Below are 18,989 nucleotides of genomic sequence, written 5' to 3'. Positions count from 1 at the left end.
GTGAGGACGACAGAGAGAGTTCGGACTGGAAGTAAATTGGATGTGTCACAGCTCCCATGAATCCAGATGGCACGGTGCTCCCCTTGAGACCCTCGACTTCTTGAAGTTTCCGCTGTGATCACAATAGCTGGTAGGAATTAGTATTTGCCACATACAGCTTCTCAGCACAGCGACCATATGTCCAACGTTGTCTTCATTCTACGATGTCCCTCTCTGATCCGACAAAGACTCACTGGGGACAGGTGTAAAAGTTCCATGGCTGTAAAAACTCATTCAGGTCTTTCTAGTTTTCTCATGTATTTATATTTATTTATAATGTTTAGCGGTGGTAGGGACACCAAACATCATCCCACTTAAGGCACCAAAATGTCTCCAGCTGTCTCTATCCCACTAATGTTCTGCCTGCATACTTAACTCATGAACATTTAAAATAGCTCATAGCACCCCCTGCAGGAGAGAAGGTCAAACATTTGTTGTGATTTGAGCCATTTTAAAGTCTTCTTCATAAGAAGTTCTGTCTTGTGTTTATATAAAGTCTGTCTTCATGTACATACACTGACAGCCTCTTGTCTTTGAACCTGCAGCATATACAGTATGTATATATATATATATATATATATATATATATATATATATATACATATATTTACAGTATCTCACATCAGTATCAGGATATATTGTGTTTATTCCTGACGTACAGAACTGCGTGCTGTGAACACGGCTGAAAAAGTGATCTCTACTCATCTCTGCCTGAATGTGTCTTGTATTTTCAGGCCCACTGCCTGGAGCAGGGTATGATTTAGATGATATTTGTCCTTTTAGCTAATTGATTTAAGCTGCCCCCCCATTGTCAGCCTGTCAGGGTCTGTGTAAACAGTATTAGCAGTGAGAGCACTCCACCCAGCCTTTTTACAGGAGGTACAGTGATGCAGGAAGTAAATAGACCTGGGCCTGAATGTGATTAGGTAGCAGTTTACTTGGTTAGGTCATATGAGAAACAACAGATCCCAGTGAACTGTGATGCCCCACAGATAACCTTTATCCAATTAGACTGGCAACAACCCTGTCCATTTATCCATTACACTGTAAAAAACACATGAAAAATACATGACTGTGAACAGTGTAACACATCTGCTGCATCTTTTCATTCTGTTGTTGTATATCAAGGTACATCACATCATTAATCTTGATTTATGCTTCAGTTTTTATTACAGTGACAAAGTTTGATCACAGCGTCCTGAGTGCGAGCTATAAAACCTAGTTTAAATGAGATGTCTTATGTTTTTGACATTGATGGGGCAGTAAATGCACCATTTGTCCGTGCCCTTGTGCTGGTTAAAACTTTGATTTGCTGTTTATTTTTATTACCTGTTTATTAACTGGTTAATGTATAATGAAGGATTAAATAATAAAGAATAACACATATTATTTAAACCAAAATCAATTTTTTTAAACTGAAAAGCTGCTGCTGGGCCACTGTCAGCGTCAGTGCTGCGCTCCAGGGGAAACTCCCACTGTGGACATCTTTCTTCCTCCCTGTTTTCTTCTATTTACAGACATTTAAATAAAAATTAAAGGCATGTATTTTAGTTGACAATTTTAGTTTTTTTTTTTACAGTCAGTGAAGTGCAGTGGCAGACTGGTCCACCACGCAGTGTATAATGGACTGTATATCTGACATATCGTTCCTCAGAGTGTCGACAGTTAAAGCACGCAGGGTAATACTGCACAAAGACTCGACGTGCCATAAATTAAGCATGTAGTGGCTTCATATAGGATCCACACAGACGTGTAAATGTTCTGTGTAAATTCAGTGCCATCTGTGCGACACACGTTCACTCAGGGCCGTGTCTTGGGTACGACCTGTCCTTTCTTTCGCACAGAAAAAGAAATTGAATATCGCTCCTGCTTACTGGGACTGCTGCTGTCTCCACTGACAAACTGCCCTGCTGTATATGGTGAATCAGCAGTGCAGGCGATTGAGGAACGGCTTCAGCCGCACATCTACACACATCTACACACACCTACACTTTAACAGCAGTGTGGCTCTGAGGCAGCTGATCTTTTCAGAAACCATGAACTATTTATGAAAAGCTGTTTTAGCCTGATGTAGAAACAGACAATTTTCAGCTGATTAGTTTAACAGGGCTTCAACAGGAGCAGGAGTTTAGCTGATCCACAATTTAATTACAAAAGTGCTGCCAGTTATTTGCAACCCATAAATTGCACACATATTTTAATGGGACGGTGAAAATGAAACATGGTGGCAGCTTTGACTTTACATCTTATAATGAGGATAAAGAAAAGGCTGGACTTAAGGAATAGGCATATATGGCATGAAGGAATTAAGGCTGTAAATGTTGTCAAATCATTTGCTCTCAGACTTCCAGAGAGGAGTGAGGAGACAAGCCAGGGTTTTAATTAACTTTTGGTCTAGTGCAAATGGAGGATGGAGGGCCAGAATAAATCACAGAGGACAACAGCAATCTGCCCCTTTATTACTGCGTCCCCAGGCACTGTTTGACAGACTACACATCAGCTGCTGCATCATAAAACACATCTGAAAAGACAATCAAGATTCAGTCACAGACGTTTGGTTTTGGTTTGTTCCAAACAGCGACAAGGTTCAGGCAGGACTCTGTCATGTCTCTGTAAATCTGCCAGAAATATTCTGATGTACTGTATACTCCAGGCTGTAATGTCAGGGTTGAGTTCTACAACCATTTTCTCAGTCGCCTGTTTCCTCCCATCCATTTGCATTCTCCCTCCATATATTAAATGGATGCTGAGTGACTTTGACACTAAAACCACTTAGAAACACTGTTTCTTTTAAAAACATATAATCTGTTCTGTTTAATACATATTGTTTATTTCAATTGAAACATTTCTCCATTTTTTTCTCATATTCTGAGAAATGTGTTTTGCCCCAGATCACAGCTTCCTCTTTTGCCTGGACTACTGGGTAATTGATAAATTAGATGAAAATCCTTTTGCAAAGCTGTAATGATTTCCATTAATTTATAAAAAGTGGCAAATTTTTGATTTACCCTTAGGCTTTAGGTTTAAGTCATTTAAGAAGATCAAATGGAGACAATTTACCATATCAGCTGATTTATCTAGTTTGTCTGATAAATAGATAAAAAATGAAATTGTAAATCAAAACATTTGTTCAAAAATAACATGTTAAAAATAATTTCCATGTATTGAAAACATTGTTTAATACATAGAAATTAACATTTGTCATACATTTGTCATATTCTTTGTTGAATTATTTGGTCTGATTTTACATTATTCCTTATATAAGAGACTACTACTACTATGTCCAACCATGAATAATTACAGTACGCAGATATTGTGTTTGTATCTAAAATACTCTCACTTCTCACTAGGTAACACAACAGAACAAGAACAGAATGTCAGGTGCTATGAATATGAAAATGAAAATGAAAATCTCTGTTGGGTTTACATCAACCTCCTCCTCACCTAAAATGAATTACAACATTTACTAGACTGGAACCTTGACCTTTCCTGAGAAACCATTGCATTAACAAATCTTCTGACCTCACTCCAGGTAGAATGAGTTTATTGCACACAATTGCAACATTGTAAGGTGTAATGAAAACAGACCTGTGTTTGGGTGACATGAGCTTTTAAAGGTTGATTCCTGCTTGTTGTGTTTCATGCATGACCTTAGTCTACAGTTAGTCTACAGTCTGTCTACAGACTAACAGCTGTAGACAGACTAGGTATACTCATCCAATTAAAATCTGTATTTATAGTGTGACATATAAATGTGACGTGCACAGAAAATTGTACACATTTAATTCAACACTAAGTACTGATGCTTTGTCAGTGGTCTTTTTAAATGGTACATTTTACCTCCTTTCAGAGAGAGCCAAATAAAGGGACTTACAATAATGTATAAAAAGTGACTACTGGTTACTTGGAGGCTTTAAACTCTCAAAGGTATGATAAATTATATTTATTGATTAAAAAGGGGGGTTTACCACTTAAGAAATAAACAATTTAAACAAGCATAACATTAAAAATGTAATGCCATTTACTCAGCCATTATATATATAAACAAAATATAAATAAACAAGTATGCCCGTGTCCCTCAACACGAGTGGCTAAGATGTTAAAACCAACACTGCCATCTATTGGACTTTAGGTTCTACTACAGGAAGAAAGTTATCTGTACATTCAGTACCAAATCAAATAAGTCAGTTGGTAAGTAAATACATAACCTTTGGTCGAAATTCAATATTCTGGCAAAAATAAATAAAAACAATAAAATCAAACTAAAAGACTAGGTCTCTGCCCTCTTTTCATTTTGAATAATACAACAACCCAAAGCATTCCAGTATTGGAATGTTACAGGATAATCTCTAGAAGTTAAGTTGCAAAGAATGCTCGCCATTTTTACACCGACTATAGACATTAGTAGTTTTTTAACATAACACAAAAACACTTGAAACGTGTAAATAAAGATATCGCCTTCTTGTATGAGGCAGGTCCGTTCAAAAGAATAGTTAACAGATGCTTGGTGTGTATAAAAGCAACAGTTACTTAAAATCATGCTTAAATCAAGACTTACTTTAATCATATCAGAAAAGTTCCAGTAGGAAAATATTTTTGCAGGGCTATGTTTTTCTAAAGTTACAAATCTAACGTTAGGAGGTCTGCAGACTCCCTTACGGAAGAATTGTAAGGCAATTTATATATGTACCGTTCCTTAAGCCACATGGCTCACCTTTGAAATAAACGCATGGATAAACGAACGTCTTTATAATTTGTCAAACATTGTATTTAACACAAATATTGTGTGTGTGTGTGTGTGTGTGTGTATATATATATATATACATATATATATATATATATATATATATATATATACACATATATAACATGAAGCTAGTCTTTTATATATATATAGACTGGCTTCATGTTTCTGCAAACAAGTCAACATCACAGTGGACACTTTGTTACGCACTCTCTCTGGATCAAAGACATGTAATGTTACCAACTTTCTTTTTTGTTTTTGACTGCCCAGAAATAACGTGAGTACGCGCTGAATGCTGGGATTCTGCGGGAGCGGGCATATTGCTGAACGCCATCTTTAAACCCCACAAGAGGCCAGGCTACAGCTGAACACCGGGCTGAGAGAACACTGTCCCCCGCAGCGGGATACAAGTTCCGATTGTTGGGAATGTGTGGTTGTTTCCCGCTCAAGTTAATAATAGGGAACTGCCCGATGGGACTGTGAGGAAACGACCACTGGGCCCGACGTTACTGTTTATAATGTTGTGATGATACGAAGACAACAACAATAGAGGGAAAGACAACAACAACGGTCAGGTCCGCTGTTAGCACTGCGCTGTTTTCACAGCTAGCTCCAAGCTAATCAACGTCAGCTACTTCATTAACAAATCTGTCCGGTCGCGCTGAAATCTGACCGGACGGTGTGAGCAGCGGACGCTGGGTGTCCAACTTCTTCTGAAGGGTGAGGCTCCCGTCTCATGGACATTTCTGTATCGTATACCCCCTTGCTTTTCTCCGTTGTGGCTTCAGCTTGCTAAACGCTAAGTCCCGACTTCTCCCCCTCCCCAGCGGCCCAGCCGGAGATGCAGGGAAGATGTCGGTGTCGGGGCTGAAGGCCGAATTGAAGTTTTTGGAATCCATTTTTGACCCAAACCACGAACGATTCAGGATTATAGACTGGAAACCTGACGAGCTAAGCTGCCAGTTCAACGTAACTGGGGAGAAGCTGCTTATTATCCACTGCAACATAACGGTAAGGGACAGTCAAAGAAGTGCCGGGATTTACTCTTCCCCTACGCAGTTAGCAGGCTAAAGTTAGCAGGCTAGCCTGCTAGCTATGAAACTTAATAACACAAATTCTCGACGGTTTTATCTATTGCCATGTGGAGGCTTTGTAGATGATTTCATGTCGTTCGGCGCCACAGAGCATTGGTATGCGTTTTATCCGTAATAGTCAGTGTTGACAAGTAAACTGAGCAGTTAGCCACTTCTGCACCCTGAATGCTAATGTCGTCACTATTAGTGTTGTGTTATTGACTCTTCCATCGGAGTAAAACCTTGTGTGCTGATCCGACTGTATATTTCGTGTGTTTGTCCCCGACTCCAGGAATCATATCCTTCTACATCGCCTATATGGTTTGTGGACTCCGATGATCCGAGCTTGGCACAAGTTTTGGAGAGGTTGGAAGATGTGAGAAAAGGCAGCACTCTGGTACTTATCCAACCATATTGAACTATGGCTTCTCTAACACTCTAATTTGTTGTTGAAACACTTGGTTTTACTTGTTAAAATGTTCAATGTCAATCAAATGGCTGCTTCCCCAATCTGTTTCTGTGTGACCAGGATCAATGTAAACTTCATTTTTATCGTGGACACTAGAAGAAATGCATCCATACTGTTGTCCATACGTATTTACTGTATACAGTGTTGTACAGGAGTTTGAAACACGTGTGTGTTATCATTTAACACTGGTCATGTCTTTGTATCTATTCAGAAGAGCTTTGAACAGGATATCCTGAAAACGCATATTTTAAAATCTTTGAGCACAGCAACAACACAAGATCTCTTCCAGCCAATCATGTCATGGGGTATGGCCTGTGACATTAAACTTTCTACCTTAATATTACCTTGAAAACAGAGTTTTCCGATCAGCACCTGGTGTACAGCCTTTTTAACAACTCTTTCTATTTCATTTAGTTGTTGGGTTTTAATCTACATTAAGAAACTATGATCAACAGGCACAAACTTGTATCAAATCATAGGTTAATCAAAAGTATAATCTAAAAAAATATCTTTGTTTGAAAGACTTACTGCTTACTGCTTAACGGGAAAGCAAAGCTTAACTTCAAAATCATTTTCATAGAGGGCCACATTAACAATACAGTTCCCCTTGAAGGGTCGATTGTAAATGGAAGACTGTACAGATTAGGGGTGCCCAACCCCTGGTCTGCAGACCAGTACCAGTCCATAGGTCATTTAGTACCAGGCCACAGTGGGACACAGTGAAAAAATGTACTTAATTTTTACTAATTTATTACAAGAAAATCCTGTCATATCATTAACTTTATTTATTTAAAGATAATCTGTCAATATGTTAAAATATAGGCCATTGAGACTGATACAACCAGAATACAGTCTAAAAGATGTTTTATGTTGAAAAGTTAATGATCCTTCGATGCTCAGTACTTTGCTACTGGTCTGTAGTAACGGGTGGGACTGACCAGTCCTTGGAACAAAAAAGGTCGGGGACCACTTGTATAGATGTAACTACTCCATAACAGACCAATACACGTTTTTGCAATTGATTATTATTTGATTGATTATAAAAACATTTAATTACTTAGGTTAAGAAACTCAGCTGCGTGGACTTTACTATGTTTTTTAAGCTCCCGCAGACCACACAAAACAGCTTAGCAAGACACATTTGGACCCCGGGCCTTGAATTCGACATATATGCACAACACTAGTTTCCAACATTACTTTCAGACAGCATTCACATGTGGGCCACTTCTGGCATTGACACTGTGCTGTGTTTTTTCATCTGACCCAGACAAAACAGATGTGAGCTTGATGTGGCCTACATGTCAAATAACAAACCCAATATATGTAAATACGTTCTTGGCATTTTTTGTCTTAGTGTTGGTACATTTTAATAAATATGACCACAGTGGGCTTCAGTTGTGGAAGGTTCTTTTCCTGAAGAAGCTGTTGCAGATTACTCTTATCTGAGATATGCCAATGTAATGAGCCACATTTTTCAAGAGGCAGAGAAATTTCATAGCAAAGAAGAAGTGTAATGTCAGAAGACATTAGTGCTTCTTCTCTGATACAAACGAGGGCTAAAAGTTTCACTCGTCTTAACTCTGAGCAACAAGCAGCCCCCACTGCTTTTTGTTTATAGTACAGTAGTTGGCTTTGACTCTGTTTTTGCTGCAGTGTGTACCTGTTGTTGTTGACGCTGGTGGACAGTATAAGGACTGTGGTCGAGTCTCAGGATCAGACCATGTAGTGTATAGACCTAAATGGCGAGCTTTGGTGTCATGTGATCCAGTTTTCACGCAAAATTGGGTTTAAACCAGGGATGTCTGATATTAACTTTTTGCTGATATTGTCCAAACTCTTCATTTCTGAGTCCTATATCAAAAGAAACCGATACAAGCCTAGTAATATTAATTAATGAATCTGTACAAACCACTGGTGAGTATGAGATTAATTAAATGAGCTGCAATGCTGTCATCTAGTGACCTTCATTTTAATATACAGCTGTTTCTCCCCAAAACTATTTTTATGGAACATAACATTTGGCAGAACCCAGACATTGCATTATTGGGTTTTCATTATTGGAGAAAAAATTGACAACGATTCTTACAGATAATACATAATATGCTAGTATTGGGCCGATATTATCGGACGTCCCTAGTTTAAATGCCAGTATTGACAAACTAAATATTCCCCCTTAACAGCCATAACTTTTTTATTGAATGGATGTTACATCAGATCATCACACTGACATTTAAGTTTATTACTGTATGAAGCAAATCACTACATAATTATGGCAATGTGCTGACATCCTTGCCATCGTTAACCCAGTTTATTGAAGCTCTCGGTGCTACCTGTGCAACATAAGCTTTTTTTCACAATGCATTATGTTTTTTACTGTCAAATATGTATGAGCTTAAACATTGTATCAATGTTGACAAAGGCAAAGGCTTGTTGAGACCAAGAGTTACTACATACACACACCGGAATTTTAATACATTAAGAAAGTGTGAAAACAGTCAAAGGTATTTTTTCATAGCAACTGCAAATGACATGCGTCTGTCATCAGTAGAGTGCAGTGTTAGAGATGGTAACCTTGCATTTATCTAACACCTTCATTTGGCCTGTAGAATTGCATAAGTGCATTTCAGGCTGATAAACTAAACTGTCTTTTGTCATCAGTTTTGAAAATAAATTTTAAGTGGCTGGAAATGTTTGTTTTGTATATGAATGACATATACAAAATGAGGGCAGGTGCTGCAGAAAAAAGTAGGACCCACTGAACTTTGGTAACGACTGTTAAAACTTGTAAAATATCGATACAGTAGTTAGATGACAAACCTTTTTCTTATTCACTTATTGTATATGTTTGTGGCTTTGGGGCTGAGTTATGCTTGTCGTGTTAGAATATTAGGGAGCATCACAGTCTTTTGTCCTACATTTGTGTGACTGAATACGGGTCTTTTGTTTGCCTTAAGATGATGTGTTTGTCCTTTTGTAAGTAATATATTTCAAAGACCTTTACAGAGTTCATAAAACAGGAAGATGAGTTGCCTTAAGGTCATAGTGCAGTCCAGACAACAGAGGACATTATTTTACTGATTAAAGTTTAAATTGACTGCTTTATCTCACCTCTCATTTAAAAAAATGTTGTTCACACTGTATTTTTTGTGTGCTGTTTATTTGGTTTTCTCATATCTTATCTATTTCCCCACCCCTGTCTCTCGGCCTTGATTAAGAGACTGGACTCTCCTTCATCGGTGTCACTTCAAAGACTCACGTCTCTCTTCTTTTGGCAAGCTTACTTTAGATTTTTCATCTAGTTTTCTTCTAGACATCCTCCATTAAGGACATTTTCATCGGCCTTTTCACTCAGCTGAGTTGTGGCCTATGTGAGCCACATTCTTGAGGTGCAGAGTTTTATTTTCCCTCTGCTACTGTGTTTTCCCACCCGTTAATCTTATTCCACCTGTTGTTTTGAATCGGTCCATTTCTGTCGCACTCCCATTGACATGTCAGCTGTATGTGTAGTTTGTGTGTTCACTCAGGTGTGTGGTTAGGCACTGACACAGGAAATGCATGTAGGTTAACTTGATGTGATGAGTAGCAGATGTTTGAAAGGGAAGCCTTTTGTCACATGATGACATCTTTCATAATGACTTGCTTGTTTGTCACAGGATAGCACTTGTTAAATAATTAGTGTCAGATTAAAGATGGTGGAACGCACTTAGTATTAATAACATTGATGGCTCAGTCACATATGAAGACAAATTTAAAGAACCTGAGTTTTATTTTTACAGTCAACTAGAATCACTTTGGCTCTAAGGCTATGTCTTAGTAGGGAGAGGTCAGGGGGTGATTATGAAAACAACAAAAACTGTTGACATCTTTCAAGATGATCTACTTTCCTAGTTTTGCACAGATGTTTTTTTGTGTGGTAACTTTAGAGTTGCACCAGAATTGGCAGATTACATCAGATCAGTGTGTTGATTAAATTTGAATTTGGAAAACTATTTTTTTAATGAAATGCTAGAAAACATGGTCTGGAAGTCACATACGTCTGTGTCTCTCTGCCTCCTCCACTTTGTGATTTGCGATTTCTAGCTCTTGCAGCAGTTGAAGAAACTCATTTGTGACCTGTGTCGACTGTACAATCTGCCCCAACATCCTGATGTGGAGATGCTGGACCAGCCCCTGCCTGCAGGACCCGTGGGACCAGACAGAAAGGCAGGGTGCCCTACTTTCTTAATGCTGCATGTTTTTTTTTATAAATAAATGGCACAAGATGCAAAAGGGTCTGACCACATCTGACCATACCATCCAGTAGTATTTATTCAATTTTAATAAAATCCTTTCTTTTTTTTTGTTTTAAGTGGATTTACGTTTCCAAACACCATATATGCATCAAGCAATAATCTATTCTTTGGTGTTTTTTTTCATCTTTAGCATGGGACAGATGAGGTCACCTCTGAAGAAGAAGAAGAAGAGGAGATGGGAGAGGTAAGCCCTCGCCTTTGTCTTTTAGGCCCACACATTCGTTTGTTACTGGTTTTATTGGGTATTTGTTGAATCATCGTCTCAAACACACAGGACATAGAGGATCTGGACCATTATGAAATGAAAGAAGAAGAGCCGGTTGATGGAAAGAAGTCTGAGGACGATGGCATTGAGAAGGAGAACTTGGCCATCCTGGAGAAGATAAGAAAGAACCAACGGCAGGATCACTTAAATGTAAGCTTTACTGTATTTCTTACAATATGAATAAAAAATCTGAATCCATTTATTCATGTAGCTTGCTGTAAAACGACAAGTTGTGCAGTTTGAATGAAATAAATGAAGGACAGTTTAATACAGTCCAAAGTGGATTCATTTTGTTGATTCTTTTTTGATATGCATAGAATTAATGCTGAATGATTTGTAAGGAATAATCATTTAAGACAGTGGAACCCAAACTAGAACTCACTATTGGCAAACAATCCACAGTTTGTACTTCAAAACCACCCCGCTGTGCCACCTGCACAAGCCCAGCCTTAGAGGTAAATTCAGTCATTCAAAAGGATTAGAACAGTTGATATAACAGAGACAAGTGTGATTGTCATTGTCCAGAGAATGTCTCCACTCCTGTGCACAGTTTTTCAGGTCTTTTGAGGCATCTGTCAGAGCTGCATACTTTTGAAAATATTTGTTTTTCTTCTGGGATGGGCCATTTCTTTCTCCCCTTTTTGTCTGTCTCTCTGGTCCTATGTTATGGCTCAGTTCTGGAGCCTGTGAAACGTGTCAAAAACAGCACAAAGCTTTCACTATAAAACTAATTCTGCCTCTTTCACTGTCTCAATTTACAGCTTTTGATATATTTAAAAGCAGTAAAATCTCTATCTCAAGGTTGTTTGTCAAGCAGAAATAAACATCCTTTTGAAGTTCCTCCATATCTTGAACATCTTACAGTTGGGTCTGTTTGATTACAAACCTCTGTGTGCATTTGTGCTCTGCAGGGAGCTGTTTCAGGCTCGGTGCAGGCCTCTGACCGCCTGATGAAGGAACTCCGAGAGATCTACAGATCTCAGAGTTACAAAACAGGTATGGACACGGCTCAGAATACTGCTCTTGAAATTAGTCATATTTTTGTTCTTACTGTTAGCAAGCTTCCCAAGGTAACAGCAATGCCACTACTAGGAAGTTATTTAATCCTAATTCAGTGAAATGAAAGCATTTGTTATTAGACCCTGTAGAAAACATTTAAGACTTCATTTCTTCTGCAGGCATTTACTCAGTGGAGCTCGTCAACGACAGCCTGTATGAATGGCACGTCAAACTAAGGACGTGAGTTACTTTGTCATCTCCTGTCAGAGGAGTTTCAAATCAGCGTTTGACTTGTTCACCTGTAATCACAAACTGATTGTCAGACTCTTATTTCATCAGGGTGGATCCTGACAGTCCTTTACACAGTGATTTACAAGTCCTGAAGGAAAAAGAAGGAATGGATTACATTTTACTAAACTTCTCCTATAAAGTAAGTCAGAATCACTTGTTGGAATGTAGACTTGAACTGAGTTTTGTCTGAGTTTCTTTAGTTTAACGTTGTCTCTCTGGATAATAGGATAATTTTCCCTTTGATCCACCTTTTGTGCGGGTGGTGTCACCTGTGCTGTCAGGAGGGTGAGTCCTGTCCGGTCTCTCACAGACTCTGTCCTCGCTTTATTTTATAAACTGTATTTAAGTGTTTTTTCATTCCTTAGATACGTTCTTGGAGGCGGTGCCCTGTGCATGGAGCTTCTCACCAAACAGGTTTGTGTATATCGTACTCTACATGCATACAGTCATGTTGTTTTACGTTCAACTCGCTGTCAGTGATGTATGCAAGTTAAATATCAGTTGGACTAAAGATCTAAAATTATTAGATCTAAAAGAAAGCCCTGTAGGTTGTTGTTGTTGTTGTTGTTGTTTTTTTAACCTGGCACCTGATTAATTGATTGCAGGGTTGGAGCAGTGCCTACTCCATTGAGTCTGTCATCATGCAGATCAATGCCACTTTAGTTAAAGGAAAAGCCAGAGTGCAGTTTGGAGCCAATAAAGTAAGTGAAAAAGCAGCAGCAGTTTCTTAGCTGCTCAATAAATGTTCTGTGATAACGGTGACCTCCATGTGATCAGTGTCCTGAACCACAAGGACACAGCTCTGACATCCAGACCTGGTCTCCTGCCTCCCACTACTGCCACTGCATACTTTATAAGTATTCATACCAGACTGCTGTCTGGTATGAATTGACGAACAAGGGCAGGATGTTTGCTGATTGTCTAGGCCTGCGCTCAGTGTTTGAATCTGGAGATATGATGAGCCTCGTTCTGCTTGCTGTCATTGTTATTTCCTGTTCTGTTTGGCATCATAAACCCAGTGAAGATGATTGAGGCCACTCATTTTTTTTCCCTTCATTAATGCAGAACCAGTACAATCTTGCCAGAGCACAGCAGTCCTACAAATCTCTTGTTCAGATCCATGAAAAGAACGGTGAGTGTGTTTGTCTCGGGTTTCATACAGAGTGCATTAGTGACCCTGCTTAGTGAAACTACATCTGTGCATCAAATCTGCAGGTTAATGTCAGGAGAGATGTTTACAGACCAAACACACACAATGTTCACTGAACGTTCTCCATCATTTTACAGTGATTCATCTGGAGATTTAGAGCAGCTCTATATAAAAGGAATAATTGACCCTGGCATGTTGACTATGCAACCTTTATCAACAATTTTTGTATTTATTTTTATACATTATGCATTTTATTACTGTCAATTATGCTGGAAATCCATTTGACTCAGCACTTAATGTTTTGGCAGCAGTCATAGTTCCCAGAAACTGACAGAAAAAATAAAAATAAGGTGTTTTGACAAATAAAATGAACATGCAACATTAATCAATTAATCAATGTTAAGTGTTTTGACAAATAAAATGAACATGCAGTTCAACATTAAATCAAAGATCAGAAAAATAAATGTGTATGTTTGCCTCTTTAGCGAAAAGAAATTGTGCTGAAAGTTCATTGATTCCATTTTAGCCTAAAAATATTTACTGAAAAATATATACAAAAATATATACCACTGAAGTACAAACTGTAAAAGGAAAGTCAACTACTGGTCATTGTGACCTCTGCTTTTAATCCATCACCACAGTCAACAGGGGGCAGCAGTGTGTGGGGACGGTGCCATGCTCAGAGCTGGTGGACTTGAACCTGAAACCTTCTGGACCCAAGTCTGCTTCCGTAACCACTTAACCACCACTGTACTGACAAATACTTTGTTCACTAATGAGGTGTGGTGTGGCAATAAAATATAGTTGTCCTGATACCAGGACAGACTAGGACGATACTTTGGTTTCACTGAATTAGAAGTCACTTTTATAAACGTCCATGTTTCTATAAACAAACAAAACACAGTGTGGCTTGTGTTTTGGTGTGGAAAAGGCAGTGGTGGCTTGATGTTCAGGAAACAGACTTGGATCCAGAAAGTTTCACGTTCGAGTCCACCAGCTGCCAGGTTGTTTTCTCAGCATGGCACTGTCTCCACCCACTGTTCACTGTGGTGGTGGGTAAAATGCAGCGGTCACATTTGGTTGTGTGCGGCCTCACAATAACAATGTTATTTATGTCACAAGTCTCTACAAAAAGTGACTTGGTGAGGTGTCAATTCCTCATCAGTCCACTGTCCTGCCGAACTGAGATCAGACTCTTGTCATACAGTGGTAAACCAACCCAGAGGTAGTACAAATTAAAGGTGCACCAATAACAATTTTTTGTCCAGTTTGGCAGGCCTGTCAGTCAGCCGTCTCTCACCACTGTGACCGACTGATAGAAAAGATCAGTAGAAAGGAATTTGCCGAACGCCAATCCTGCAAAATTAAGAACATTGGCACCAATCGACTGGTCAAAAATGTATTAAAACGTGTGCCATTTCTTTATTGACAAACATAAATCTCTCCAGCAGGGGTGCTATGCATCTGCTAGTAATGAAAAGGCCTAACCCTAACACTTTTGTTCTGTGTGGTCACACCTAACAATGTCAACACATTAACTCCATTTAACTAAGTCTGGGACATAAATCACTGCAGTCAAAACCTACACTCCTGCTGTTTTATCAAGTTTTCATTCTTTTCTGTTTTTCCCTTAGGCTGGTACACACCCCCTAAAGAGGATGGCTAAGGCAGACTTTTCCCTTTCCTGTGGTGGGACCACATTTCTTTCTTTCTTTCTTGTGACCAATTTTTGGGTTTTGTTTTTTTTTAGTCCTGCAGACTACTTAGTTCTTGACATCAATGAAATTTTGAACCAAATTCCAAATTGCGTTGCCACCCAAAAATTAGCACATTGACACACAGTCAGTCTCGTCCTCATCTGATCTAAGTCCCTCTGTTCCATGGACGTTTGTCTCCGTGTGCATCTTTTGCCTGATACAATCTGAACTTTCTCCAGCGCAGCGTTTGTTCTGTACGCCGGGATAATTGACTAAAACTGGCAAACTCACCCTTGGTCTTTGGCGTCGAGCATGTCGAGGTTACACGCTGGCTGCGATGTGGAGCATGGCTTTTTATCCTCCAGCTGTGCAGTCTGATGCTCCAGCCTCAGGACGAGGCCTCTCTGGCCTCAGACTGGATCCAGGAACGGCATGTGTTCATTGGCTGATAAGACGCAGCAAAGTCTTGGACACGAACAATGCTGGCAGTGGTTTAAAGTTAAAGAACCACTGCCTTTCCTCTGTTTGGACCAAAACCTCTGTAATATTGTGCTCATATATTATCTTTGTGATAATAAGACCCCTCCTCTGGAATAACATGCTTTTGAAGCTGGCTTGCATTTAACACCTCTTGTCCAAAAGAGCTTCAAGTCTTGAATTTACAAGAGGGAAGTGATGGAGAAGTGACATTTGACCGCCTGACCAGGACGGGCCATAACAAGAGACAGAAACACAATATCTGACTGAGTTAAAGACCACTGTCCTCTTCATAACCAGCAGCTGCCAGACCGCCTCCTACTGGAGGGGTTTGGTGCGCAGCTAAGGATCACACTGTAATGTAGTTGATTTTAAACTCCACATGTAAACATGTAAATTTGTATTACTGCAAAAAAAGGATTTAATTGTTTATAATATAACCTGGTCTGGGTCTAACTCGACGAAACCTCTCGACCCAGTTTGAATAAGAAAAGCCTTGTTTGAGGAGAACATTGTGGAAGGAAACGATGTATGTTTAATGACTACTGCAGTTTTTTTTTTCTGACTTGTAATCCTCATGTTATTGTCAACAGTGACATCATCATTCCCCTTTATTTGATGGAAAGTGCTTCATGTCAATTATGTAGATGCAGTCATTTTTGGCATTCCAGAGGGTTGGCGCTCCAGATCTAATCTCTCCAACCAGAGGAACCTCAGTGAGGCCATGCAGTGACGATGCAGTGACGATGCAGTGGAGACCTGGCTGTGCTGTAGTGTTGTGTAAACTAAATAGTCTTAACGCTCCACAGCAGTTACCAGCTTGGTTTCTCACTGCAACCATTTTTCCCAGGAAGAAGGTTGTCTTCATCACCTTCTCACTTGTATCCTGACCTTGTGACTTCTTAAAAAAACATCTGAAATGACAAACTCACAGCAATAGCCTCAACCTTTTTAACTTCTGACTTCACACCTGGGAAGAGTGACTGGAGTGGTTTTTTTCTAGGATGATTTGGTGAGTTTGACCACAAGGGGGACCCGGCTCTTCCTTCTCCCACCTCTCTGGTAACTCTTCCTCACCGCTCTCAGCACCGCTGTACTCCTCAGTGTACTGACTCTTTTAATGTAATGTGAATATTATGCAGAAAACTGTGTGGAGCATTCTGCGGTTCCAACTTTCTTTGTGGGTGTTCTGTCGTGTGGTTATTTGCTTTAAGTATATCGTCCTGACAAGCCAGCACACAAAGCTTAGTTATGCTCATTCAGAAGGCCTGTTTTTTTCCTCTCAGTTTGACCTTTGGTGACACTAACCTCAGACACCACCACCACCAGGAGAGAAGGCTGTGAAAACACACAACTCCTCCATTGTCTCCTTCCTCCTCCATTTTAATCCTGTTGTCGAGTCCATCCTCTGCAGACTCCGGAGGAACTCAGGAATACATTTTGCAAATAATGGCTTCACAACATTGTATCTGGAAATCTAATGTGTCAGACTTTATTTTTGGGGCCATTTTTTCCAGTAGTCATTCCAGTGTGTTGTTGCCTTGAACACACGTGACAATTGAAACGGAAAAAAAAAAAGAAAAGATTTGCTTCAAAGTTTGATCAGAACTGTAGAAAACTTCAGCCCTGTGTCTGTGATGTGTCTGTGTTCTTGTCAGTGAATCAGTGGGTGATTTCACCCTGAACTACTGAAGGATATGTGTTTGGTGGGAAGTATCTTGATTTGAAGTGAATCTCCGTCAAACACTGCGTGAGACCTGACAAACACCACAGACTTAATAACAATATTCCCCACAAATGTAGCTCTTCAGTGGTGTGTGTGTTCTCTGTCTGCCGTTCACCAAAAAAAAAAACTACTATTCATTCAACCTGGTTTAGTCACAGACTTCACCTCTTGGAGCGATACATGGGTTCGAGGCCTGTTTCTGGGTTCTTTACTTGGCTTCATTAACAGCGTTGGCTGGGTTCTAAAGTTACGCACTGTCAGCATGCTTTGGTTTGGTTTCTTTTTTTTAAACATTGCAAGGGTGATTTTCACCATGTAAAGTAATTTGTAAACTTGCATCAAGTTTATGAATAAAGAATTTTATGACGTAAGTTTTCAATTTGTTGCAGGTTCTTTCTGGGTTCTCTTCTTATTCATTAAATGTGAGCGTGAATATTTGGTGGTCTTTCTGTGTGGCCGTGTGATGGACCCGTGAACTGTCCAGTGTGTAGTCTGTCCTTGTTTGATGACTGAAGTATTGACATGGAGATGATGATGTTCACAATTCTCCAAATGTTTTCCAATAGATGGTAGTCTTTGTCACCATCTATAGTTTTTTGTTGTATATTTTCAACTTGGATTTGGATATTTTTGCACTTCCTTTCGTTCACATATATATATGTATGTATGTATATATATGTATAGCCTATATATGTTACAGCATTACCTCTTACAACAAACGTCCCACTTTTTTTATAATTTTTAATTACTAGGCAAATTCTACGTCAACATTTCTATTCAATTATGTTATTGACTTATTTTTGACTAAAATCTAGTCGGTTAAAGTCTATTCTCCGTGGAGTCTAAGCAGCGCGATTGTAGTTGTGTGCACTACACAATCACCGCTAGATGGCAGTGGTGTACTTTTGCAACAATGCTATCCTATGTGTTCTACAGTATCAGTCATCAATGGTTCTCTACAGTCTTGACTGATCAAAGACCTAAAGATCAATTTGGGGGGCGGGGGGATTCGGTCGAACTACTGATCTTGCTGTAAGGCAAAAGCACGGACCACTCTTCCAATGTGTGGCCCCCAAGTGGATATATGAAATAAGAAGGAACAGTTTATTTGTCTCTGGATTCTTTATTCAGCTTTGTTGAAGCTGTTTGTCATCTGAGACACAGCAGGATGGTGTGAGCACCGAGGCTTCGGGGCCTCCAGGACGTAGGGCTATGCATCTCTGTGATTAACTTCTAGTGCCCACACTAAGGAGGCAAGACACAGCTGACTGGTCCTCCTTCAAACTGAGCAATAGAACAGAGGCTGGGCTTCAGTCAGACTCAGCAGGAGTTGATGAACATCCTGTGGCGTGACTGCTGCGTCTGCTGTCATCATGTAAGTGTTAGATTAAAGACGTGGTGGAAGCTGCAAACACCTATTTAATATTTAAATACAGGTTACGTCAGATATGGGAGGTGATGATGAGGCTGGTTTTTTATCAACCACTAGGAAAAACGTGCGATTTACAGACATGGAAATCAAGAGACTAGTACTGCAGCTGGTACGGACCAGACCTTAATATGTTTGTGAGAAAGTCAGGACTTGGTGCAGTGACCGTCCACATCTGATCTGTCACTGAATATTGTAGAGCGAGTAATAATAGAGTAAGAGACAGTACTGCTGATTCTACAGGTGGACGTACCGTCACATGTAGGATTGTTGTCAGGTTTTGGTCCATACTGTTTGTTTCCATCCAAAGATGCGTCCTCGTGATGCTGTTCAAACCT

The 18,989-nt window shown here is 39.5% G+C and overlaps 1 protein-coding gene across 3 annotated transcripts; it reads left to right on the top strand.

Annotated features, from left to right (window-relative positions):
* Window positions 1–4,990: 4,990 nt before the first annotated feature.
* On the top strand, window positions 4,991–17,593 carry LOC103379400 (ubiquitin-conjugating enzyme E2 Q2). Of its 3 annotated transcripts, none has more exons than XM_025055611.1 (14): window positions 4,994–5,503; window positions 5,611–5,794; window positions 6,149–6,253; window positions 10,406–10,528; window positions 10,748–10,801; window positions 10,892–11,032; window positions 11,794–11,878; window positions 12,061–12,121; window positions 12,221–12,311; window positions 12,399–12,457; window positions 12,538–12,586; window positions 12,778–12,873; window positions 13,238–13,304; window positions 13,964–14,936. In XM_025055611.1, the coding sequence occupies exons 2-14, from the start codon at window positions 5,636–5,638 to the stop codon at window positions 14,062–14,064; spliced, it is 1,191 nt and encodes a 396-aa protein (XP_024911379.1). In that variant the 5' UTR covers window positions 4,994–5,503; window positions 5,611–5,635; the 3' UTR covers window positions 14,065–14,936. The 3 variants fall into 3 exon arrangements, with proteins under 3 accessions (XP_024911380.1, XP_024911379.1, XP_008309164.1); XM_008310942.3 differs by lacking the exon at window positions 13,964–14,936 and adding an exon at window positions 14,957–17,593 and having other exon boundaries at window positions 5,032–5,503; XM_025055612.1 differs by having other exon boundaries at window positions 4,991–5,794; window positions 13,964–14,937.
* The last annotated feature ends 1,396 nt before the right edge of the window (window positions 17,594–18,989 follow it).

The sequence above is a fragment of the Cynoglossus semilaevis genome, chromosome 5 (genome assembly GCF_000523025.1).
Source record: "Cynoglossus semilaevis isolate Cse_v1.0 chromosome 5, Cse_v1.0, whole genome shotgun sequence".
Lineage (NCBI taxonomy): Eukaryota > Metazoa > Chordata > Actinopteri > Pleuronectiformes > Cynoglossidae > Cynoglossus > Cynoglossus semilaevis.
The sequence above is the reverse complement of the archived record's forward strand: the minus strand, read 5'-3'. Positions and strand labels throughout refer to the sequence as shown.